General features: G+C 37.0%; 2 protein-coding genes across 2 annotated transcripts in view; both read right to left on the bottom strand.

The window, feature by feature from the left end:
• Positions 1 to 26879, bottom strand: part of LOC129795277 (low-density lipoprotein receptor-related protein 1) — a 47011-nt gene that overhangs the window by 5253 nt on the left and 14879 nt on the right. Inside the window, exons 6-13 of the mRNA XM_055836363.1 lie at positions 25700 to 26734; positions 23166 to 24233; positions 20632 to 21750; positions 18110 to 19518; positions 11013 to 11144; positions 8359 to 9262; positions 4280 to 6405; positions 1434 to 2898 (exon numbers count right to left, since the gene is read on the bottom strand). Of these exons, the coding sequence (XP_055692338.1) occupies positions 1434 to 2898; positions 4280 to 6405; positions 8359 to 9262; positions 11013 to 11144; positions 18110 to 19518; positions 20632 to 21750; positions 23166 to 24233; positions 25700 to 26734 (9258 nt within the window). The remainder of the gene's footprint in view (positions 1 to 1433; positions 2899 to 4279; positions 6406 to 8358; positions 9263 to 11012; positions 11145 to 18109; positions 19519 to 20631; positions 21751 to 23165; positions 24234 to 25699; positions 26735 to 26879) is intronic.
• On the bottom strand, positions 14130 to 16126 carry LOC129795305 (ornithine decarboxylase 1-like). Its single transcript, XM_055836445.1, has 2 exons — positions 15604 to 16126; positions 14130 to 15529 (listed from the first exon to the last, which is right to left on the bottom strand). Exons 1-2 carry the CDS (start codon positions 16041 to 16043, stop codon positions 14716 to 14718), a joined length of 1254 nt encoding a protein of 417 aa, XP_055692420.1. The 5' UTR covers positions 16044 to 16126; the 3' UTR covers positions 14130 to 14715.

The following is a 26879-nucleotide window of genomic DNA, read 5'->3' as shown; positions in this document are numbered from 1 at the left end:
TTCAGATTATTCGTCAATATTCGGATTATTCGTTAAAATAAAGATTATACGTCAAGATTTGGATGATTAGTTTAACACTTGGAGGACCCAACATTTGGCACAACGCGGAGGATCAAATTGGTAATAACTACCAGCTGATAAAATATGCTCAATAATTAATTATTAATCAGTTTATTGAACGAGGATGGATAGTTTCACTAATTCTCAATCTGCTTCAAGCATTCCTGCATCTATTTACTAAATATTTAATTGAGAAAATCGTCAGTGAAAAAAAATTGCGTAGAATCGATGCAATATTGCCAATTCAAACGACTTTTTTAGCTACAATTTTACATAATTTATTATTGCGCCTAAATAATCACAAACTTTGATTCTTTAAGTAACTTTTTAATCACTTCCGGCAATAAAATTAGTCCAAATTAATGATTTTTTACCGAGGAAAAGTGAATAAGAGTACTTTATTTGGGAAATATGGGGAAACATAACCTCAAAACCACGGCAAAAATGTATGGGATTTTGACTGGTAGTTATTACCAATTTGATCCTCCACGTTGGATTCTGACTTTGACCTAAATTATCTTCCAAAGAAAAGACTTTTCTCGAGATTTTCTTTCTGCTATCTTAAAGTAATTAAAATTCCCTACACATAGATGCTAAATTCATCGAGATAAGTCCAATAGATTTTATTCTGTGACGATTTTAAGGTTCCAATTGGTAGCAATTACCAGTAAAGTCCTCCGAGTGTTAAATAAATCGAAATATTTGACAGATAAACACCCTTTGACAAGAGATATTGATCTGGCGAACGTTTTGATATTTTTGGCGAAACTTCAGCAACTTGAAGTTTGTACACTTTCTTCCCGGAACGATTGAATGTGCTTCCCGGAAAGTGTCGTAAGTGGCTGGAAGTTGTGCAGTTATTCTTCCCATTGCATCAGGAAGTTCCAGAAGGATATAATGAACTTCCTTTTCAACACCCAGCTGATCCTTGATTACATCTTTGGGTCTGGAATCTGAGTCTATAAAAATGCTGCAAAGGGAACTTCCTAAATGGACAGATCTTGACCTCAAAATGCAATTAAAGATCAGTCGGGTGTTGAAAAGGAAGTTCCTAAGATCCCTTAGAAACTTCCTGATGAAATGGGCAGTTTTCCTGCACAACTTTCAGTCACTTATGGCACTTTCCGGGAAGCACATTCTAACTTTCGTTCTTGTTTTCAAATTTTTATCCTGATCAAATATACATTTACCTGATTGCAATGGAACATTTTTCTGACCAAATTTAGCATTTACTTTGACCAAAATAGAACGATTCTCCTGATCAAATGCAGAATTTTCTGACAAAAATTCTAATTTTCTGATCAAAAGATTTAATCCTTTTTTGGGGAAGAAAGAGGAATTTTCAGGGAGGAATAAAAAGTCAAAAAACTCACGTCTGAAGTTCCATCAGATCGGAGCATATCATCGGAGCAGAGACAATCCCTTTCAGTGGGATTTATGGGTGATAGGAGGCACGTAACATTGGCCCGGCATGGATGCTCAATGCAGGGGTTTGTTATGTTGAAATTCTGCTTAAGCGGGTGCTCCATCCTTAACGTAGCACTTCGGTGATTCGCTCTGAGGAGCAAAGTCGCCTCACCACGTCCAAATTTGTTAATTTTAACAATTGTTTGATTCTGCAACGTCACATAAACGGAATCCTCGAAAACATCAATTTTCTTCGCACGACTCCTCTCTGGTGTTGTCGCCCAAATAACACGTTTCTCCGTGGGCTTCTCCATCCCACGCAATTGGGCAACTTCAACGGAACCCACATGATTTGTCCAGTAGAGACGATTTGTTGCATAATCCAACGCTAAACTCGTTGCCCATTGATACTCAAGCGGAAGGAGAATCTTCTTCCCGGACCCATCGAGTCCTGCCGTTAGGATGCCATTGACAGAGCTTGCTGACCAGAACATTTGACGCATTGCGGGATCTAAGACTAAATCCACGGGATCGTGACCCGTTGAAACGAGCGAAATGAGCCCATTTCCATCGAGATCTGTCGTGACGATCGTATTGATTTTCGCATCAATCACATACAACCTCCGGGTTATCCAATCAATTGCCAACGCAACGGGTTTACCCATTCCATTGACAATAATCACCCCATCCCCTGAATCACGACGTCCGCGTGAATTCACCTTCCCCGCATTCCCACCATTGTACGCAGCCTTTGTTGACTTCTTCTTCTCCACGACAAAATCCTTCGCATTGAGCTTCATAATGTGATTATTGAAGGAATCAATCCAGAAGATGAAGAGATCCGTTTCCGTGGTCAGAATGTCAAAAGCCGTAATTTTCGACGTTGGCGGCAGGGCGAAACCCATCACGAGGCTCCCATCGGGCTTATCCGGAGCGAGGAATCTAAATTCACTCTCAGCCGCAATTAGGAGGAATTTCTCACGCCCTGTGGCACGACAGGTGTCATTCTTGGGTACCCCTTTAGCATAGCCCGGTTGGCATTTGCAACTGAAATTCCCCGCTTTCTTCTCCAAGCAAATCTGACTGCATGCGCCAAAGGTACACGCTGGCTCACGGCAGGACATCTCATCACTCCCATCGGGACAATCGGGCGTCCCATCGCACCGGAAATGCCCCTCAATGCACGCCCCCGTGGCGGCACAACGGAATTCATGGGCAAGACATCGATGGAGCTCCTGACAAACGTATCTCTGCTCATCACTGTCATCCCCACAATCGTCCTGCCCATTGCACAGCACCGAACGACTCACGCACCGATGATTGCGACACCGGAAAGCTGTTTGATGGCATGTCGTACACACCGCTGTATCCTCATCACTGTCATCCAGGCAATCATTCCAGCCGTCGCAACGGAAGCGATTTGAGATGCATCTAAAATGTTCAGGGAGGGGGGATAAAATATTGAAGGAGGAGGAGGACAAATCAGGGAGATTTTCCTTTTAAAAAATCCCCAGAAAGCTCGATTCAAACAATATTGAATCAATCAGATTGATCAATTATTGATAGATAAATCAATTAAACCAATAATTCGATTGATCAATTACTGCACAATCTCAGGTCAATTCTTATTGATCAATTATTGATCATCTATGCGGACTTACATTGACTCAATATTCATACTATCAATATTGTTTCAACTATAACTCAATCAATTATCAATCATGGAATGATCAACTATTGAGCAAATATTGATTTTCAATTTTTTTTATTAATCAATTTATCAATTTATACTCAATTACCAATCAATCAATATTGAGTCAACTTTAATTAAATCAATTTATCAGAGATTGATCAATTATTGACCAAATACTGATTTTCAATTTTTTTATCAATCAATCAATTTATACTCAATTATCTATCAATCACTATTGAGTCAATTTAAATTTAATCAATATTGATCGTGGAATGACCAAATACTGATTTTCGTTTTTTTATTAGTTAATAAATTTATGCTCAATTATCGATCAATAAATGTTGAGTCAATTACTCATCAAGGATTGATCAACCATTGACCAAATATTGTATTTGGAATTTTTTTAATCAATTTATGCTTAATTATAGGTCAATCACGCAATTTCCTGTCAAACATCTGTCAATCATCGGTCAATTACACCATTTGCTGGAAATTATTGGTCAATTGCATAATTTTTTTGACAGATTTTAGTGTCTTTTATAACTATTTTTTTACGTTTTTCAATAAAAATTTCTATCATTATTATGCTTTTTGTTTAATTAAGCAAATACTAATTTTAACCAATCATTGACTCAATATTGAGCTCAATAATTGATTGCAAACGTTAGAATTCCACAAACAAACACTTCTAATTGGAATGTAAAAGAATCCTTTCATAGCCTAATTTCTTGGCGACAACCTCTTGTTTTAAAATGTTTATAAAAAAAACTTTTAAAAAACGGTTAAAATCATAAAAATTTAATTAATGAAAATTTAATTTTAATTTTTCGATTTTTAGGAATTTTGAGGAATTTTTTTTAAACATTTCTCTCCTAACTAGTGGTGCTGTAAGTTGAGCACTTAGCTTGCATTTCAAAAGTCACCGGTTCGAGTACAGAAAGACGATTTTTGTGCTAGAATTTTTTTCCTCATTTTTTCTTCCAATTCCACTAATAAAAATTAACTGAATTGGTAAACTGATCAAATTTTTAAAAATTGGTGAGAAAAGGCCATTTTCTTACTTTTTTGTTTTAAAAAAAATCACAAAATAAGTTTTAGAAAAAAAAACATCAATCTTACCTTCCATTTCTGCAGCGGAATTCCGTCCTGAGGCAATCGCAGTTCATCTCATCACTCCCATCGATACAATCATCATCCCCATCGCATCTGTGACTCGCGTGAATGCAAAGAGCTGCTCCTGCGCACTGAAATTCATCTTTTGCACACGTCACAGTGCAATTCATCTCATCACTGCGATCCTCACAGTTGAATTCCCCATCGCAACGGTGACTACCACGAATGCAGCGTCCATCGCCGCACCGGAACTCAGATTCGGAGCAATTCCTTTGCTGACAATTAACCTCATCACTGTAGTCCCCGCAGTCGTTCTCGTAGTCACATCGCCACCGTGCTGGGATGCATTTGGAGTTGTTGCAGCGGAAATGGAGGGGTTCACACGTTGGTTGGGTATTCCCACACTCGGGCGGTTCATCATCCCCCTGCGGGCAGTCCCTTTCCCCATCGCAACGCCACGAATGCGGAATGCAACGCCCGGATTTACACCTAAACTCACTCATTGGACACTCACGACGCCTGCATTCACGCTCATCACTCCCATCGATGCAATCAACGTCTCCATCGCAAACCCAAACTTTCGGCACGCACCGCCCGTTTGTGCACTGAAAGTGATTGCTTGAGCACGACTTAGCCGGGCAGTCCTTCTCATCCTCCCCACCAGCACAGTCATTCTTCTCATCACACCTCCGTGCAGCATCAATGCAATGCGCTGACGTATTCCCAGCACGTGGGCACTTAAATTGCGTCGTGAAGCACACGTAATTGTCACAATTTGTCTCATCCGACGCATCGCCGCACTGATCATTCCCATCGCAAATGTAACTGGGGTGAATACACTTCTTATTGGCGCACTGATACTGCCCCGGCTCGCATGCAAATGCCGGACAATTGTCCGGTTCATCACTCCCATCGCCACAATCATCCATTCCGTCGCATTTCCAGTAGAACGGGATGCATTTGTACGTGTTCTTGCAGTTAAATTGCGACGCTGTGCAATTGGCAATGCACGACACCCCATCCTTGGCCAGGTAGAAGTTATCCGGGCACGCGCACGTGTAGCCCGCTGCATTGGGTGCCAGGAGGCAGAGTGTTGAACAATTTGCCCGTGTGCACGCATGCTCGGGCACTGCACGCTGCCTGTACGGATGAATCACGCGAATATCCATCGGCCGATGAATTGTGTGCACGAGCGTTGAACAATTTGCCCCTGTGTACTTGTGGCAGTACTCCACGGATTTCGTATCCCAATCCGTCCAGTAGATCCTATCCTCCCACACAGCAATGGCGAACACATGATGGAGATTCACGTGCGGATTAATTACGCGCGAAACGATAACTTTGCGATTTTTCCCCTCAAAATCACTCACAGCAATAAAATCCTCTCGTGCATCCCCCCAGAAGATTTCATTTGTCTCAAAGCTAATTGTCAGGGCATTCGGCCACCCCAGGTCATCCCTCACAATGACCCGCGGGTCACTCCCATCCATCCCCGCTTTCCCAATGTGCGGCTTATCCCCCCAATCAGTCCAATACAGGAACCTATTGAAGGGATCCAGAACAATTGCTCGTGGCTCCTGCAAATCCTCCATATTCTCCGCAATGAGCACCCTCCGGAACTTCCCTTCCAACGTTGACACCTCAATTGTATCCAAACCCTTATCGCACCAATACAAATTCCTCCCAATCCAATCAACCGCCAACCCATCGGGATTCTGCAGCAACGACTGATGCAGCACATCCGTACGATTCTCCCGTGGGCACCAACGTCTTATTGAGCTCACTGTCGTCGTGACGTCTGACCAAAAGTAGCATTGACTACTCCAATCAAAATCCAACGCCACCGCATTGGACAGATTGTGCACGAGCAGCGTCATACGCCCCGAAAGATCAACTTCACGAATGTAGTAGCGATTTGAGAAGATCAGCCGCATATCGACATCACTGTCAGCCTTGCAATTGGCCCGATCACGCCGTGTGAAGCCCTCAATGCACGAACAGTGGTAGCTTCCATGCGTATTCGTGCATACCTGACTACACGGACGTTCATCGCATTCATTTGCATCCTCACACAACGTACGATCAATTGTACTCACGCGGAAACCTTCATGGCACGAACATTCGTAGCCAACCTGCAACGTTTTTATTTTCTCTTTTAGTTTTCTTTCTATTTTATTCTTCTTTTAGTTGAAAAGAAAATTTAAAAAAAAAAAAACGTTTCATGTGAGGCTGATTTCGACGAACAAAATTAAATTGAATGATAATTTAAATCATTATAAATTTTAAATGAATTTTTTACTTTGAGACTTGACTGATATCTAGCTGATTTCGACGTGAAAATTACATGAAATTAGATTTTTAGAATTTTTATACATGAAACTGGGTTTGATGTGAGCGATGTGAGGCTGATATCGACAAAAGAATACAGAGAATGAAAATTTTCAATTTTAAATAATTTTTCATATAAAAGCGAGATTGATATTGGGCTGATTTCGACGAACAAAAGCATTGAATGACAATTTTTATAATTATAAATTTTAAATGATTTTTTTCACTTGGAGACTTGACTGATATCGGGATGATTTCGACGTGAAAAAATACGACAAATGATCTTTTTTACATTTTAAATGATTTTTATCAACATGAGTTTCATATAGAACTGATTTAGATGTAAAAATTACAGGAAATTACATTATTATGATTTTAAATTATTTTTTTATTCAATAAAACTTAGCTGATATTAGGCTGATTTCGACGAAAAAATACAGATAATGACCTTTTTAGCTGTGGTTGGATTTTCAATAACTTATAAACATGAAGATGGATTCATATAGAACTGATTTCGACGTAGAAAAATACTGGATTTAGTAATTTTATTAATTTTAAATATTAAACGGGTTTTTTAATGTTAAAACTTGACTGATTTTGGGCTGATTTCGATGAAAAAAAATTAAATAGTAATTTTAAATATCTTTTCTTTTTTTTACATTAAAATGAGGTTAATATCAGACTGATTCCGACAAAAAAATTGAAAAAATGACATTTTAAAATTATGAAAGATTTTTCAAATTAAAAAAGAACTGATGTTAGGCTGATTTCGACGTAAAAAAATACAGAACTTGCCAATTTTATTAATTTTAGATTTTAAATGAATTTATTAATGTTAAAACGTGACTGATATTGGGCTGATTTCGACATAAAAACTACAGATAATGTCTTCTATAGAACTTTAATGATTTTACGTTAAAATAGTTAAAATTTTACGTTAAATTTAAGTTAAAAAATGGTTGATTTTGGATTGATTCCAATGTAACAAAAATACAGGAAATTGGTAAGTTTTAAATGATTATTTTAACATAAAAAAAAAGATTGGTTTAAGTCTGATTTCGACGATTAAAAAGGAACAGAGTGAAAGTTTTTAATTATTTTTCTACGTCGAAATACGCCTGATTTCGGACAGATATCAAAGTAAAAAAAAATGTAAAATTTCATCTTAATATGTCTACATATTGTTTTTACAACAAGATGGTAAATTTCAGGGGTAAAATGAATTTCTACACGATAAATCTACTGATTTCGACGTAAAAAAATTTTCTTTATCGACTCTCCTTATTAAAATCTTTCTAATATCTTACTTAACGCAATGAGAAATATTAATAAATTAATCAATTAATAATATCAATGAATTTCCCGTACTAAATTATGTCTGATCTTGGGCTGATTTCGAGGAAAAAATTACAGGAAAATACATTATTATGATTTTAAATGATTTTACGTTAAAACTTTTGATTTATGTGCTGATTTCGATGCAATAAAAACAGAAACAAAATTTTTAAAAATTTAAATGAATTTTTTAAAAATGAAATATGATTAATATTGTGCTGATTTTGACGTAAAAAAATCTTTTTAACGACTTCCTGCGTCAAAATCGTTCTAAAATCTCTTCAATTGCAATTCTATTATCAAATTAATCAGCTTTCAATTAAAATTCAAATTAATTTCTTATTAATCTTTCATCTCTGTTTGATTTTGTACTGATTTCGACGTAAAAAAAAAAGTAGGAATGAAAGAGAAAATTGACTCACCTTCTTGTCTACGCATTTATGGGCACATTTAGGCATGTAGATGTCTTCGCACTCATTCACCCCGCATGCCTGTTCATCACTAAAGTCCCCACAGTCATCCCTGCCATTGCACACATCCGCTTCGGAGATGCACGCCCCCGTATTGCAGCGGAAATGATTCGGTCCGGCACAAATAATTTTGGAATCTTCACACATTTTGGGATCTTCATCGCTGGCATCTTCACAGTCAGTCCGGAAGTCACAGGTAAAGTTCTTCGGGATGCATTTGCGATTTGTACACCGGAACATCCCATGCCCACATGCCGCATGCCCGAAGGCACTTGATGGTGAACATCCGGGAACTTCGTCACTTCCATCATCGCAATCGGCATCCCCATCGCACACGTACTGCATGTCAATGCACTCACCGGATTTGCAGTAGAAGGAGAAGATTGAGCAGGATTTCTGCCCATCGCAATCCATTATGGGTGCCTCATCTTCCCCTTCGGAGCAATCTTTGTCCCCATCGCACACCCACAAATGCGAAATGCATCGTCCAGTGCTGTTGCACCGGAAACCACTTTCGGGACAAACCTTCGTCTGACAGTGCTCCCCTTCGTCACTCCCATCCGTGCAATCGGGCTGCCCATCGCACTGCCACGACGCCGGAATGCACGAATTATCCTTCTGGCATGTGAACTGATTGTACCCACAGCGATGCGTGCAGTTTTGCTCATCTGCCGCCGGGCTATCTCCACTCCCATCCATGCAATCATCCTCCCCATCGCATCGCCACTCAAGGGCAATGCACTGCCCATTGGGGCAGGCAAATTTATCCGGAGGACACGTTGGCTTAGCCGTAACTGGGCAATCCACCTCATCGCTCCCGTCCCAGCAATCATTCTCCCCATCGCACTTCCACGACCTACAAATTATTTTATTTATCTGTCTTTATGTATGATATTGTGCTGATTTCGACGAAAGATTCGATTAAATGTTAACTTTTGAGCTTAAATTTTGAAATATTTTTTTTCTTACGTTGATTTAAATCTGATTTACAACTGATCATCATTTTAATGGTAACTTTGCATCTTTTAGATCCTTACATATTTTTTTTTGGTCGAAATTTGTCTAATTAGTTGGTATACCACAATCGTGGCATACCAAGTATTGTAATCATCGGAAAAACCGACCACCTCAGATCGGGCTCAAACTTGGTATGAGCACGTTTTAGACATCCCACATTACGAAAATGGTGGTGGAAAATTTTTGATCCGGCCGGCCTGCCGGCCGGTGCGCCAAACTTTGGCTTATAACTCGAGAACAGTAACAGATAAAGACTTCCGGTTTGAAGTTTTCTATAGAAATGTGGGTGTAAAATTTCATTTTTTCGCATTTTCAAAATCCAAGATGGCCGCTGTCCGCAATTTTGAAATACCGTCGACCAGTTCCCTTAAAGCTAGAGGTCTGAAATTTTAGTATGTTGTAGAGCTCAGTGAGATGTTTTCATCAACAAATCATACTTGAAAATCGGTCAAGCGGTTTAGCAAATATGGCGGCCTAAAGCAAAAAGTGTTTTTTCGATATAACTCGAGAACGGCTTGACCGATTTTGACCATCTTGGTATCAAATGAAAGGTATTGAGAAGCCCTACAACTGTCTAGAACATTTCAAGTTTCAAAAACATCCGCAAGAGGCGCTAAAAACAAAAACAAAAATTGCCTAACTTTAAGGGGCTATATCTCCCAACATCTGTTATCGTTTTCCTTTAAATTTTGATATGTTGTAGCCTGACTCAATATCTTTCATCAGTCCAAAAATGAAGAAATTCTATGTCACCGTTTAGAAGATATAGCCATTTGAAAAATTCTTGAATTTGAAAAGTTCTAAGAGCCATATCTCCTGCACTGCTTGTCCGATTTTGCTCATCTTAGTATGAAAATTAAAGGTTTTGCAAAACTCTACAACTTTCTAGAACATCAGAAACCTCTAGAACCATTCCTTCGAGACAAAAAATGCCAAAAACTGTTTTGGTAGAACAAAAATCCGCCATTTTGTGTTATGGAGATGACCTTGAAAATTATTGAAATTTATGTCAATTTATAGCTTATTTCAATACCTTTCCAAAACTAGTCAAGAAATTTCTGTATGTGCAATAGAACTTGAGATACAACCATTTTTGTCTTTCGAATTGATGAATTTCATTAAAAAATCAACTTTGCCTACTAATACTACTTAAAAATTAAATTACAACGCATAGACTGACCCATCCGCGTTGTGGTATACCAACTCTAATAACTGGACGCGTTATGATTGACTTTTCAACTGATTTCGATGAAAAAATCGATTAAATTACGAATTACGAAGAAAAACTATTTGTTTCGAAAAAACTTCGATTATTCGAATAAAATTCGACGCTCCAAACCTTTTTCGACGTAGGTATTCGAACTTTCGAAAAACTTTTAAAGTATTCGAAGCTTCTTTAACTATTCGATTTGTTTCTGTTTTATTGTCTGATATTGTGCTAATTTCGACGAAGAAAATGCAAGTTATATTGTAACTTTGTAATTTTTAGAGTTTTAAATATTTTTAGCTTCGTAATTGGTCTGATTTACAACTGATTTCGACGAAAAAGTCTTCATTTTAGAGATTACAAAAAAAAAACTAGGACTTACCGCATGTAACAGGCCGTTGTATGTTCACACTGAAGGACATCTTCGGAATTAGTGAGGGAGCTAAGATGGCAGCTACGACGTTCACAATTTATTTCATCCGACAAATCCGGACAGTCCGGATCACCATCGCATCTGATAGAAAGAAAAGAAAAATTTATCTAAAAAAAAATGTAAATTAAAATAATTAATTTTATGGTAAAATAAATGTGTCTTTACTAAGGAAAGACAATTAACACAGTTGCTATAAAATTCATTCTTATTTCAAAAAGATAATTAATGTTTTTCATCGTTGAAAAGCACATCTGTTGAGATTGAGAAAACAAAGAAATTGGAAATAACATAATGAGCTCAATAAAAGCATTAAAAAATCAAAACAATTGCAAAAGAAATTAAAATAATTAAATATAACAAGAAAGACTTTAATTCCATTTAACCGTTAAGAACTTAAAATTAAACTAAAAAGAAAAACAATCAAATCCTTTGATCAGAAAATTATGCTTTTGGTCAGAAGAATATTCTGTTTTGATCAGGAAAATATGACATTCGATCATTATAATAAGCACTTAATCAGAATAATTAGCAATTGATCAGTGAAACGAGTATACATGATTAGAAGAATAATACTTTCTGTCAAGAAAAACAAGAAATTAATTAAAAAAAAAAAGAAAGTCATATTTTCCTGATCAGAAATGATCCTGTAGATTTTTCTGACAAAATTGCAACATTTCTCTTGTAATTGGAACATTATTTCAGACCATAAGCATATTTTTCTGATCAAATGATGGGACTCAAAAGAAAATGTTAACCGTTGAAAATTTTCTTTTAAGAGTTCTTAAGGCAAATAATTGATCAAAAAAATTACAAAAAAAATCGTTTAACTGACTCAACTTATTCCGTAGTTGTCTTTATTCCTTTAAACATTCATGATTTTCCTTCTTTTTGTTATTTTTCTTTCTAATTAAATTTTAATGGTAATAAAATAATCTTTTTCCGCAAGAATAAGAATTAATTAAAAGCTCTAAATTTTAGCAATGTCTAAAAGAAATTTACTGCACAACAGTGAAGTGTTAGCATATCCTGGATCGTGAGAACAGAAAACTATTTTCATGTTCTTGTTAAGTCAGAAGAAAAAACAAGTCTGACTGTTAAAGTTTGTAACATATGTTTTGAGGCCATAATAAATAATTCTTTCATGTTATTCTCTGCTGTATAAAAGCCAGAGAAATGATCAGAACATCTGGCATAAAGCCACATGGGGTAGTGACAAGTGGACAGTTCTCAAGTGATCTTAAGTTTTCCTTTCCTCAAAGTTCAGAGTTTTTTTCCCACCCAACCATGGATTATGTTCTTTGTGTGTTGAAGAAATTAAAATTTCAACGGAATAGTGAAATAATTCCATTTGAGGGAATTTTGGACGTTGATCAAATCTTCAGGAAGGAACTCTATGAGGCGGATGACGATGCAGCAGATCACGATGAAGCTCTCTTCATTTGCAACCTTTCCGATGTGATGAAGAAGTTTGTAAATTGGCGCACAAAGATGCCCCGCGTGAATCCTTTTTATGCTGTTAAATGCAACGACGATGATCACATTATTCGGCTGTTGGCACGACTTGGAGCGAACTTTGATTGTGCCTCAAAAGCTGAGATCAGAGCAGTCCTCAAGCACAACGTAACACCCGATAGAATCATCTTTGCGAATCCCGCAAAGCCCACGAGTCACATTCGCTATGCTGCAACCACAGGAGTGAGCCTCATGACCTTTGACTCAACAACAGAGCTCGATCGCATTCAAAGGATCTTTCCAGCTGCTCAGTTAGTCTTTATGACGAACTGTTTGCTTCTTCTTCTTTCCTAACTACTTGTTTTACCTTTTATCCTTTTTGTAGGCTAGTTCTGCGCTTTAGGTATGACTCAGAGAAGGCTCTTTGTGTATTTGGCGCTAAATTTGGATGTGATCCTTCCGCAGAAGCTCCTTACTTACTTCTGCACGCAAAGAGGTTAAACCTGTCCGTTGTTGGAGTTTCCTTTATGGTTGGCAGTAGATGTAAGGATCCTTTTGCATACGGAAAAGCCATTGGCATCGCGCGAGAGCTCTTCGACTATGCCCTTGCTTTAGGCTATCATTTAAGGCTTCTTGATATTGGAGGAGGCTTCCCAGGAGATACAGAAACAGACTTTGGGCAGTATGCTGATGTTATAAATGCCGCCCTTGAAGAATTTTTCCCTAAAACTGATACATTCTTCGGTTCTGTTGAAGTAATTTCCGAACCCGGAACGTACTTTGTGGAGTCAGCTTGCACCGTTGGAACCACAATTTACTCCAAATGCGAAATTCTCGATTCAGAAAGGAAGAAAGTGGAGCATGTCAAGTACTACGTCAACGATGGAATTCACGGATCCTTTCATCTTATCGTTTTCGGATATGACTCATTCTATCCTAGAGTTTTAGCACGTCAATCACTTATTGAGGAAGCTAAGAGACCCCTCATTGATTGCTCTATTTGGGGCCCTACGTGCAATGGTTATGACAAGATCTGTGCTAATTTTTCATTGCCAAACCTCAATGTTGGAGATGTTTTGGTTTTTCCGAATGTAGGAAATTATAGTCTTGTCTTTGCAACAAACTTCAATGGATTCCCCAAGGCAAGAGTTCTTTACTTTGCTGACAAGGACACAATGAAAATTCTTAGAAATTAGAGAATAAATCAATGAAATTAAATTATTTTTTTCTTTTGGTGTTTAGGTGTCTCGTCTAGGTTTGCTTTGCAATCAAAATTTCTACTTTACTATGACAGTCTGTAATCTTATTAACGTCGGACTGGTTATGCTAACTAAACGGAATAACAATCGATTCTAGCGCTAAATATCAATTTAGCTTTTACTCCATCTTCTTTGAGAACTATGTATATCGAATTAACAGGAACAACAAGATGCCTTCCATTCACTTGATAAATATGAATACATAGTTCAAGACTTGAGCTCAGACTTAACCAGAAACAAAATAGACTCACAAAAAATCAAAGCCTGAGAAATTCTTATTAAGAAATTCTTTAGATCTATTCATTCTCAGAAGATCTACTTCAATTCAACAAAGTCTGATTCTTCCTAAAAGAATATTTCAGAATACAGCTTCAAAAAAACTTGTCAAGAAAGAGCAGGCTTTGTGTAAAAGTGTAGGTCTGCTTCTGTAACATCAAAGAAAACAGCCGTAGCTTTGTTTCCTTTAACAACATTTGATTCTCTAGTAAAGCTTCAAAAAACTTTGTTCCAACAATTTAAATTAGACTAATACTTACTATCCTGTTCTGTTCTTTACATCTGATTTTGTTACCACACTTAAAAGTATCCTTTAACAGAGTATGAGCATCAAAAGGAACATGAATAAAAAAGAATAAAATTATGGTTTTTCTTGTACTAACATTCCATGAAAAGACTGACCATATTGTTTGACTTTTGATAAAAAGTAGAAAGGGGCTTTCGTGATGTTCACATTGGTAAGAGCCATTATTACAACTGAAAGTATATCAATCTTTAGATTCTGTCAATCAAACAGGCGTGTTTTTATTTTAAAAAATCTTCTTCCGGAAAACTCTGCATCAGTTGCACTTGAAGGCAATTTTTCGAATTGATAACAATAAAACCACATCTAAAAAAATTATTTATTTATAATTTCTTTTATACAAAAATTGGCTAAGTTGATGTTAAGAATCCCTAAGAATCTTCAATGTTTCTTCATCAGCAAAGTGGAGAACTCTCGCTTTGGGGAATCCGTTGAAGGTTGTTGCAAATACGTGACTATAATGTCCCATATTTGGGAAAATAAGAACATCTCCAGCATCGAGATTTGGCAATGAAACATTGGCGCAGATCTTGTCACAACCATTGAGGGATTGTCCCCAAATTGAGCAATCAATGAAAGCTTTAGAGCCCTCCCCATTCTCCGTAGAACGTGTCAAAAGCCTCGGCGTGTAGGAATCATATCCAAAAACAACGAGAAGAAAACATCCATGAATGCCATCATTGACGTAGTACTTAATATGCTCCACTTTCTTCCTCTCTAAATCAAGAATTTCATTCTTTGATACAATTGTCGTCCCAATGGAACAGGCTGACTCCACAAAGTACGTTCCTGGTTCAGAAATGACCTCAACAGAACCGAATAATGCATCAGTTTTAGGGAAAAATTCCTCAAGAGCTGTATTTATAGTTTTTGCATACTGTCCAAGGTCTGTTTCTGTGTCACCTGGGAAGCCTCCTCCAATATCAAGAAGTCTCAAATGATAGCCAAGTTCAAAGGCATAGTCAAAGAGCTCACGAGCAACGGAAATTGCTTTCCCATAGGCATCAGGATCTCTGCATTGTGTCCCTACATGAAAGCAAACTCCAACAACGGACAAGCCTAACTTTTTAGCATGCTTAAACAAATGAGGAGCTTCCTTGTTAGGATCACACCCAAACTTAGCACTAAGTGTTCTAAAAACCTTCTCTGAGTCATACCTAAAGCGCAGAACTAGCCTACAAAAAGGTTAAAAGGTAAAACAAGCAGTTAGGAAAGAAAGAGAAGCAAACAGTTCGTCATAAAGACTCACTGAGCAGCTGGAAAGATCCTTTGAATGCGATCGAGCTCTGTTGTTGAGTCAAAGGTCATGAGGCTCACTCCTGTGGTTGCAGCATAGCGAATGTGACTCGTGGGCTTTGCAGGATTCGCAAAGATGATCCTATCGGGTGTGACGTTGTGCTTGAGGACTGCTCTGATCTCAGCTTTTGAGGCACAATCAAAGCTCGCTCCAAGTCGTGCCAACAGCCGAATAATGTGATCATCGTCGTTGCATTTAACAGCATAAAAAGGCTTCACGCGTGGTATCTTCATGCGCCAATTTAAAAACTTCTTCATCACATCGGTAAGGTTGCAAATGAAGAGAGCTTCATCATGATCTGCATTGTCTTCCGTCTCATAGAGCTCCTTTCTGAAGATATTATCAACATCCAAAATTCCCTCAAATGGAATTATTTCACTTTTCAACTTCATTTCTTTAAGTTTTCTTTACTTTTCACTTAAACACTTCTTTCAAGAAGTATTTTCAACACTTCACCACCTCTAAATAAAACTGCGAATGACTTTTAGGCAGTCACTGATTTTATACCCACAAAATTCACAAATAAAAAATTTATATATCAGCCTTAAAATGTTTTTTGTTCTTTTTAATTTTATTACTTATTTCTTATCATTAAATTAAAGTGAAAAACCCCAAAAGAAGCCAACTTTTAATATTTGTTGGGTTGAAGAAAAAGCAAGAAAATGCGTTAATACCAGAGCCTAAAAACTTTAAATGACCATAATTAAATGTTAAAAGATCCATGAAATATCAATTAAAGTGATAGAAATGCGCAATAAGCTTTTTCTTTTACTTTTTTTTAAAAGTTATGAGCTCGTTTAACTGTGTTGGATAATTTTAGGTCTTGGTTTTTACAATTGTTTAAATAATTGACTGAAATTGCTTAAAATCGATCGATTTATTTATTCTTCAAGAGATCTTTTGCTAAAAACAGAAAAACTCAAAACTGAAAAAAACATCCAAACCCGTATTTAGGACTTTTTGGTTTGAATTTACTCTTTTTTTTTTGGATCAATTTACTATTTTTTAGCTTTAACTAACTACTTTTCAGATTGAATTTAGTCCTTTTTTTAAGACTTAATGATTTTTTTTTAATTTTAAAAGTTTTGTTCCTCAATCTCTGTTGTTTTAGGACTGAAAACCAAATATTTATCGGCTTATCTTTAGTCTTCTTTTAGGGTTGAATTTACTACTTTTTAGCTAGAATTTAGAACGCTTCGACTTGATTTAATACTCTTCGATTTGATTTAAGTGTTTATTTGAATTTCCTTTTCGTATAATCCAAATATTTTTGAAGATCCGAATAATTTCGTCTAAATAAACCTCCCTTGTTTCGTTTTCTTTCACTTTTAAATTTTAATTAATTAATCAACAAAGTTTAAACAGAATTGTCTCAACCAGAAAGGCTTGACCCCTCATAGCCAGAGCCTAAAGATTTTTTATTTTTCTTTTTTTGAATTTTTTTAAGGTACGATCTTGCTTTTTTATTGACTTCTTCTTCTTCTTCTTTTTAAATTTCTCAGGGCCGGACGTTTTTTATTGACGATCTTCTTCTTCTTATTATTTTTAAATTTTTCAGGGCCGGACGTCATTTCGACATCTACACAGCCCGTTATTGACGATCTAAATGTGTTTGAATTTAATTTATTTCTCCCAATATCAAGGGGATGTCACGTCCATTCAAATACATGTAACTTGATGAGGCAATTTGACAGCTTGACACACAAAATGTATGTAAATTTTTTCGATAGTATCGATATTTTACGGACTCACGAGATTTTTTTTTTTTACTTTTCGTACATTAAATAGATGGGTCCGGATGATGAAATAGGAAATAATTGAAAGCTTATTAAATAAACTTTCGAATAGAGGTGGAATTTTGTAGATTAATCCTTTTTTCTGACCGATATCAATCGTTTCTTCAGAAATATCGGAGTCGGACAGGCCCGTTTTTAAGAGAAATTGAACAATTATCAATAGAAATATCGATTATTATCACAAAATAAATCGATCAATCCATTAATATTTGTTCCAAAATCGAAGGTTTAGGATGAAAATCAAATAATTCTCTTTTTTTTTTTTTTTGACATATTAATCGATAAATTACGAACATAAATCGATTATCTTGATAAAACCATATTGATTGAATTTTACAATATCGATTGAAACATCGATCCGATTTCATTTTTTGCTTCAAAATTTTGGAAAGAAATCGATAATTTTTTAAATATCCCAAAAATCGATTAATATTGTACAAGGAAGGATCGCATTAACTCTTTCGCGCCCGGATAAAAAAAAACATTGAAATAATCGATCTTATCAATATACGATATTTTTTTCACTGGATCCTGTATGAAAATTTAACGTTTTTCTAACGTTGGAAGAATTATTAAATTCAATGAAATTCGAAAAAATATCGAATTTAGGTCCCAAATAGACACAAAAAAAGACATTAAAAAATTAGTTTAACTTCACTTACTTGTATCTAATGGGAATACATTGGCCGGTATTGCAGCGGAAATGCTCTTCGGTGCAGTTGCAGTGCGCCTCATCACTCCCATCGCCGCAATTCTGAACGCCATTGCACGTCTGATTCTGCGGGATGCACCGATGATTGTCGCATTGGAAGAAGTTCGTTCGGCACGTCCGGAAGGCACAGTAGGTGGTCATTTCGTCCGATCCATCGGGGCAATGATTAACCGTGTCACAGGTTAGGTGATAGGGGATGCACCCACCGGAGGAACATTCAAAATTATCCGGTGGGCATGAGGAAGATTTCACCGGGAGGCAGCGCTTCCCATCTGCTGCAAGGCGCCCTCGGGTACATTCACACTTCACCCGGAGATTCTTGTCGACACTGCAGTGATCCTCGCAGCCACCATTGAGCACCTTGCAGGGGTCAGCGGAGCAGTCTTGCGTTGTATTTTGCACCACAACAATCCCCATTGGACGTCCAATGTCTTTGCGGAGGAAGACAACGTCACTTCCGGAATATTTATTTGCCCGAATGACTGCGTGGAGCACCCAATCAGTCCAGAAGAGCAAATCCCCGTAGACGGCCATTGAGAACGGATGCTTGGGGGTTGAATGAGCCAAAATAATTCGATGAGATCCATCGTAGTCAGCCCGTTCAACCTTATCCAGCCTCGCATCGGCCCAGTAGAGTTTGTGCGCTTCGTAATCCAATGTAATTGCATTTGGCATCCGGATATCCGTCGTGATGACACTCTCCAGGCCATACCCGGAGATGTAGGCCCGCTGAATGGACGGTGTGACTTGATTCCAATTTGTCCAATAAACCATCGCCATGCAACTCTCAACGGCAATCCCACGTGGCTTATCGCCCGCTTTGAGCTTCATCACAACCTTCACGAGATTCGTATTATTCGCCGGATACGTCCAGGAGATCTGCTTGAGCGGCAGAGCCCGTATTGACGCATCAATGTTACTCGTCCAAAACAAATGATCACTCAATTCGTCAAAGACAAGCCCCTCAACGGAAATTTGCTTATTAACAATCATCCTGTGATCACTTCCATTGAATAAAACCCAATTAATTGAACTCGAATGGATGTCTGAGTAGATTATCCTTCCCCTCCTGTAGTCATACGACAGCCCAATTGTATTCTTCATCAACGTGGCATTCTGAATCTTCGCCACGGGACCATTGAGATTCGTATGATCCGTCAAGTGGATACTCTCAATGGACGTCATTCGCGAATAAATCAAGAAATTCTCATAATCCTCACAAGATTTCCCATCTTTAGCTATACGTCCGTGCGAACAGGCACAAACTGGATGGGAGCCATTGTAAAGGCACAACTCCTGGCATCCACCATTGTCCACTTCACACAAATTCGTTCCCTTCTGCACGTGACGACTGAAAATCTAAACAAAACGAAAAGAAAATTTAATTAAAATTTTAGGAGAAAAAAAATTATTGAAAAAAATTATTTTTAACGTTAGAAAATGCTTTTAGAACTCTAAAAGAAATATTTGCGAAGCTACACTCCGAAAGAACCCTTCGAAATGCTAAAATTTCTGGAGACAACGTTAGAAATTCCGGATACGGATTTGCAAACAATTGAAGTAAAAGAAATCCAAAAAAAAAATTCCAAAATTCATAAAAAAAACAATTTTATGGATTTTTTAACGTTAAAACATATCTTTATAAAGGTTTAAATGTTAGAAACCCAAAAGAAAATATTTGAGATGATTGATATTTCGAAAGAACCTTTCAAAATGCTAAGAGTTCAGTAGGAAACGTTAGAAATTCCGGGAAAAAATTTGTTAATTATTCTCAAAAATATATTTTAATGAATTTTTTAAACGTTAGAAAATACTGCATGTAGTAAACGTAAAAAAAAACTCCTTACGGAAACATTTAAGGTGTTTGAAACTCCAAAACAATCATCATCAATAAAATTGTTCAAAAACGTTGAAAGTTTCGGAAAAAATTATCTATACGTTAGAAAATAAGAAAACTTTGAAAATGTATGAATTTCCAGAAAAGTTTTTTTTTCCGGAAGAAGCGTTGCTTAACCATTTTTCCTTCAAGCTTTGCCAAGATAAAAAATATTCCAGAAATAAATGTCAAAATGCCGAAAAACTCTGAAGAAAAGCTTTGAAAACATTTCAAGTTCCGGAACTGTGTTTAAATGTCAGATAATTTCGGAAAGAGTGGCAAATATCAGTAATTCCATAATAAAGAGTTTAAGATCCCGTAAGTCTGTTTCAAATGCAAGAAATTCCGGAAAATAACTCTAAAATTCCGGAAAATAACTATAATTCCGGAAATTTATTTAAAATGTCATGAATTCTGAAAAAAACGCTAAAAATTCCGGAAGAAGTAAATGTCAAAAATTCCGAAATTAAGAGTTTAAAGGGTACGTAACTTTGTTTCAAATGCAAGAAATTCCGGAAGCCTATTTTAAATGTCATAAATTCCGGAAAAATTTTAAAAATTAAAAAAAAAATATGAAAAACGCAAAAGCGACTAACCTTGAGATCCCTGAGACTACTAGCTTCAGTCCGTATGATTGTGATGTCTGTGAGATTTGCCAGTGGTACAACCTTGATGGTGCTCCTCTGATGAATACTCTCCGCAATGAAGAGCTTCTCATGCGCCACGGCAATGGCCACGGGATTTGTCAGCCCCTCAGCAATGAGTGTTGTCATTTGATGCCCATCATAGCCGATCCGTTTAACTTTGCCCGTTTGCATTTCGGCCCAGTAGACGAGTTTGTTGTCAATGTCGAGGAAGATGTTGCAATCAGCTGCTGATTGGTTATACAGCACAAACGCTGAGCTCCCATCCATCCCCATCATCCCAATGTGATGATCACCCGTGTAGAAGATGAGCCCGGCTCTCGGGTCAACGGCCAGAGCTGTGGGTTTGTTGAGATTTGCCGCCACAACGTACCTGTAGGACCCATCGAAGCGCGCCACCTCAATCAAGTCCTTCTTCTCGTCACTCCAGTAAATGTTCTGCGTGACCCAATCGACGGCAATGCCACTCGGTGAGTCACTATTGTTGCTGTCGAGCAAATCAAATTGATGCAGAATCACCTCCCGGCCCGTCCCGTCGCGTCGAATCTTCGTGATTGTTCCCCGTTCACTGTCCGCCCAGAAGATGAGATCACTTGTTGCGTGGTAATCAATACTGGCCGCCAGGGAGATCCTCGAAATGGGTGCCAAAACATTCTTCTCACTACTCGACTCGTACGCCCGAATGTCCTCAAAGATCGGCAATCCCTTCAGTTCGTAGCTCAACGAGTACAGAAGGAATTCCTCCGTGCCAATGCAGCGTTTCTCATCGCGCGTATCCTGGCGATAGCCAATGGCGCACTTGCAGACACTCGAGAACTGCCCCGTGGCCAGGCAGAGGTGCTGACATCCACCCCTCTTCTCCGCACACGCATTCGTGCCCGTTTGCGCCGCCGGGAAGAACATCCGCAATGAATGCACACCGGAGGTATTATTGCGGATTATTTCGCTCTCAACGCAGTGATTTTTATCACACTTCCGGATGGTATTGTCAGAGTTTTCAGCATAGTAAATATTCTCCCTGTACACCGTGACACTCCCCACGTAAACTTGGGGATTTGCCATTGCCAGGACCTTTTTGCAATGAAAATGAAAAAAAAGGAAAAAAAATCCACCCAGAATTAGCTAAAAATATCCCTTCTGAATTATTTATTATTAGGAAAATTTATGAAATAAAATAATATTTGAATTTGGCGCGTACACGAAATGGTGAATTTGAGGAGTGGTGAAAATAGAGAATGTGGGGAAAATAATATTTCAGGAAATTTCACGAACATTTAAGAATTTTCAAGGAGGTTAAATGAATAAAAAGAAGTCTTAATTTGAGATTTATTAAAGTTTTTTTTAGTTAGAAAGTAAAAAAGAAAGGAGAAACTTAAAAAAATAAACGTTAGACATTTTAGAGGTTAGAAATCAAACGTTAGAACATTCAAACATTTAAACTAAGGCAACCTAAGAAACAATTTGACAAGGATTTTGTATGTATAAATGTCAATAAATTGACATTTTGAAAGGTAAAATGTTGAACGTTAGTTTTAGAGGTTTAAATTGAAGTCTTTAAAGACAGATTAAACGTCAACTGATAGAAAGACTGAATATTAGTATTTAATTAATAAAAACTGCAGAATGATTCAGGTTAAAACAAAAAAACGTTTGAAATTATTCACAATGAATTCTTTTAAAAAATCCCTGAAAAAACTTCAAGAGGCAATAAAATTTAATCTATTATAAACCTTTGAATTTTTTTGAGGTTTAAACAATCTTTTAGAATAAGACTTATCTAATTAAAATCAATGATTAAAACGTTAAACTATTAAAGTAGGTATCTAATAAATTAAAATATTTCAAAAATAATTTCAAGTTCCAATTTTTGTTTTTTATTTAAATAATTTTAAGCAATTATAATTAAAAACTCCAAATAAAGATTAAAAGTTAAATTCTCATGTTCAAACTGGAAAAATTCCTTTAAAAAGTTAATTTTCAGTGTTTAAATTCTTCACTTTTTCAAAGAAAGAAAGAAACAAACAAAGAATATAAATTCAAAATAGTAAAAAAAAAAAAGAAAGATTAAAGATTAAAAAGTTTAAACCTTAATCTGTTGTTATAGTAATTAGTTTATCCTAATTAAATTACTTCCTAACAAGAGATTAAGGATTATAATTTATATTTGTAAAATTTTTTATGTCTTCTCTATCTTTAAAATACTTTAATTTTTTAAGAAATTTTATTTATAGTTTGTAAAAATATTTTTTTTCAAGTCAATTGATTTAAGGCTAAACCTCTGAAAATTGGGATGTTTAAACTTTTAATAATTACTTTTTGTGGTTTTACCGAAAAATAATTATTAAGAGTTCTCTTTGACTTTCAAAAGGAACTTAAATAAATGTTTTAGTAAAAAAAAAAACAGAAAACAAAGTATTTTACAAAAGAAAAATCGAATAAAAAAAATATTAGTGATAGAAATTTAAAAAAACAAAGAAAAAACTCACCTCATGGGCCATTTTCCTAACAAGATCGTAGTAATAGATAGCCCCGGCGGATGGGAAGACGTAGTAGAGCCTGCGGGCTTCGTAGTCAATTGTGAGGCTATCAATACTCTTATCCGTGGCCACAGCTGTCTCCACATCACTCCCATCCATGGCACTCATCATGATCCTGTGTGTGTTGTTGACACTCGACTGTGACCAGTAGAGACGCCCGTGCGTGGGATCGACGGCAATGCTCGTAATTGCAGGGAGATTCGTTTGAATCTCCGTGACAAATTCCCCGTGAAGGTTGCACGCCACAATGCGATATTCCGTCTTCCCGGACGACACAAACATCGTCTGGCCGATCCAGTCAATGGCAAAGCCCACGGGCAGGGGAATATCCGTATCGAGGATTGTCTCAATGGGCCCATTCGACAGGCCCGACGTCTTAATCTCATTGAGTTGCACGTCGGACCAGAAAAGGCGACTCCCATTGACCAAGAAGTCAATTTTGGCGGGTGCCAGAACCTGCGTTGTGTGACTAATGGTGGGAATAGTGTGATGATTTGGTTGATACAGATCCACTCCACGAATCTCCGAACCCGTCACAAACAGCAAAACCTGCTCATTCGGCACGCACGTTCGATTATTCCCATCGAGCCTCATCACGTGCGGACACTGACACCGGAACGTCCCATTTGTGCTCAACAAGCACAAATGCGAGCATCCCCCATTGTTCGTCCCACAGGGATTCCGCCCCCCATCTCTGGGTTGCCTACTTGAGTGCAACACTTGTATGCCAAAAGGCTGTGTGAGCTTCCTCTGAATCACCGCCACATCCGAACCATTCCACTTATTGGCTCTTATCACGGAATTCGTCCGCCAATCCGTCCAATACACGTGATTCTCAAAGAGCGATATCCCAAAGGGATGCGACAGAATCTCCTGATCACGAATGACCAAATGATGATCATCCCCATTGTAGTTTGTCGTATGTATCGAATCGGAACGCGCATCAATCCAATAGATACGCCTCTGATGGTAATCAAGTGTTAACCCATTGGGCCACGCACCCTGAATCTGTTGCACCTTTAAATTAATTTATAACAATTTTTTTTAATTCTTCATCCTGTGAGAATCCCTATTAAATTCTCTAAAACTTGCAGAAGAGAGCATGAAAAAATTCCCATTAGTTCCTGAGATAAACGAGATTTTGTGTTTAGAATGCAAAAAAATATTGTGTAGAAAATTCTTTAATGGTTTGTGTGTTTGCTATACATTCTAAACATTCTGAATTTAATTCGGAATCTTTGTTTTAAAAGAGGTTAATTTTGTTGAAATATTCGGAAACAAAATCAAATTTAGATTTTCGAATTAGAACTGTTTAGAAAATTTATAGGTTTGTGGCTTTGCTATACATTCTAAACATCTTCAATTTTTTCCGGGCTTTTGTTTTTTCAAGGTGTTCATCTTATTAAAATGTTTGATCAAAAAATTAAGTTTAAAACTTTTTGTTTCGATTTTTTTCGAATTTTTTGTTTAGAATTTCGATTAAAATTTCTAATCTTTCTTCGAAGTTTTAAAAACTCCATTTATGGAACTTTAATCAATAACCTAAAATTCACAATGAAATTACTGATATTTTGCTGTAAATTGCAACGCTGAAATTATTTTTAAGTTATTTGATAACTAAAATTCTAGCAATGAAATTTTGTTTCTTATGATGAAATATTACCTTGAAATTTAACATTTTACTAATGCTAGAAAATTTCACTTTGGGAATATTAAAATTTATGATAAATTCACAAATATTTCTTCCTTAGGAATAAAAAATAATGAAAAATTCTTTTAAGTTCTGAAAAAGACTTTCAGTTGTGCATGAAATTAAAAAGAAAGTCTACAAAATTCTAGATCTTAAAGTTTTGTAATATTAGGCAACAATTTTTCCAAACCTGAAATTTATCATTTTTATCTTTGAAATGCTTCAAAACATTAAATTTTATCATTAAATCAATGAAATTTTTACTTCAATTATTTTAAATAAAATAAATTAATGCAATGTAATTTTAATTAGGATCCGAATATTTAACATCTAAACTTGACCTAAAGAATGAAAATTTGTTCAAAGTCTGAAAATTATCATTCACGTAACGAAATATTTATTTACGAACTGCGAATTTAATTTTTAAGTACTGAAATTTTCCCTTAATTTTTGAAATTTTACTTTCAGACCATTGAAATTTTACTTCATATCTTGCAATTTATTTATTCACCCAATGAAATTTTACATTTGAGCATGAAATTTATGCTTCAATCAATGAAATTTTACTTCATAACTCGAAATTTATCATTCAACCAAGGAAACTTTAATTTTGAGTATGAAATTTATCCTTTAGCCAATGAAATTTTACTTGAGAACCAGAAATTCATCATTCAACTACTGCAAATTGACCATCATTTAAAAAATTTTCAGCTCTCTACAAAATTACAAATAAATACCAAAAAATATATTTTCTTAAAAAAATAAAATGGAATGAATTAAATAATAAACTAACCTGCATAATTGTCTTCCTGTACTCTCCGGCCATTGAGCAACGCTCAACTCTTGGGGAAATCTCATCCCAATCCGTCCAGAAGAGGAGTCCATCACGCGGATCGAGTGCTATTGCACGCGGGCTCTCCATATCACCCGCAACGAGGGTCCTCCGGAAGCTACCATTGACTTTTGCCACTTCAATTTGATCCAAATTCGAATCGACCCAATACAAATTCATCCCAATCCAATCAACGGCCAAACCCTCAGCCGTCGACAGTCCGGATTGCACGACAGCCTCGACATTCGTCAAGGAGTCCCCAATGAGGCTTGCCCGATAGATTTTATCATCAATGACATCAGTCCAGTAGATTTGGACGGTGTCATTGCCATAGAAGAAGTCCAGGGCAATTGTATTGCGAAGGGCTGAGTAGAAATTCTTCACAGCCAGCGTCTTTAGGTCCACCCCACGGATCTCCTGGCGATTGCTGAAGATGACATACGGGGAATCTTTGTTGGTGCTACGGCACGAGAAACGATCGTACTGCAGCATGAACCCATCGTGACATTGGCACGTGTACTTCTTGTCACGCGGCACGCAGATTTGCGAGCAAGTGCCCCAATGTTCGCACGCATGTTCCATCGTGCATCGTCGCCCATCACTGGCGAGGAACATGTGCGGCGGGCATGAGCAGAGAATCCCTTCGGGGGCATTGTGGCAGAAGTGTGAACATTCATTCTCATAATCACACAACTTCTCACTACACCTGAACCCCTCGTCCGACCCATCGGCACAATCATTCACCCCATTACACAGCTGATCCACTGTGATGCACTTATTGTCACGATGGCAATACCGTTCGGGGTCTTCGCACTTAATTGTTGCATTTGCCCCAGGACGTGGGATGATTGTTGTGCAATTCATCTCATCAGACCGATCGAGGCAATCAAATACCGAATCACAGCGCAAATGATGCGAAAAGCACTCCAAACCATTGAGACATTTAAACTCATCTCGACCGCAGGTCACTTCAATACGGATTGTTTTGTTGTCGCTCTGCAATGAATTCCATGCAAATTTTCTTCTTAATATTTGCATATTTGTGAGCATTTTGCATTGGAAACATTGTTTGATTTTTCATTTAATTTTTATTTATTTTTAATTGAAAAAATAATAATCGTGATCGAAATTTAAGATAAAA

This window comes from Lutzomyia longipalpis, chromosome 4, assembly GCF_024334085.1.
Source record: "Lutzomyia longipalpis isolate SR_M1_2022 chromosome 4, ASM2433408v1".
Taxonomy (NCBI): Eukaryota; Metazoa; Arthropoda; class Insecta; order Diptera; family Psychodidae; genus Lutzomyia; species Lutzomyia longipalpis.
This window is presented reverse-complemented; position numbering and strand designations above follow the sequence as displayed.

What these genes read in the sequence shown, in the direction of transcription:
- LOC129795305 (XM_055836445.1), bottom strand. Translation starts at nt 16,043, where the DNA reads ATGAAGTTGAAAAGTGAAATAATTCCATTTGAGGGAATTTTGGATGTT. An exon ending in AGGATCTTTCCAGCTGCTCA is followed by an intron (nt 15,530 to 15,603) that starts GTGAGTCTTTAT and finishes ACCTTTTTGTAG; the next exon opens with GCTAGTTCTGCGCTTTAGGT.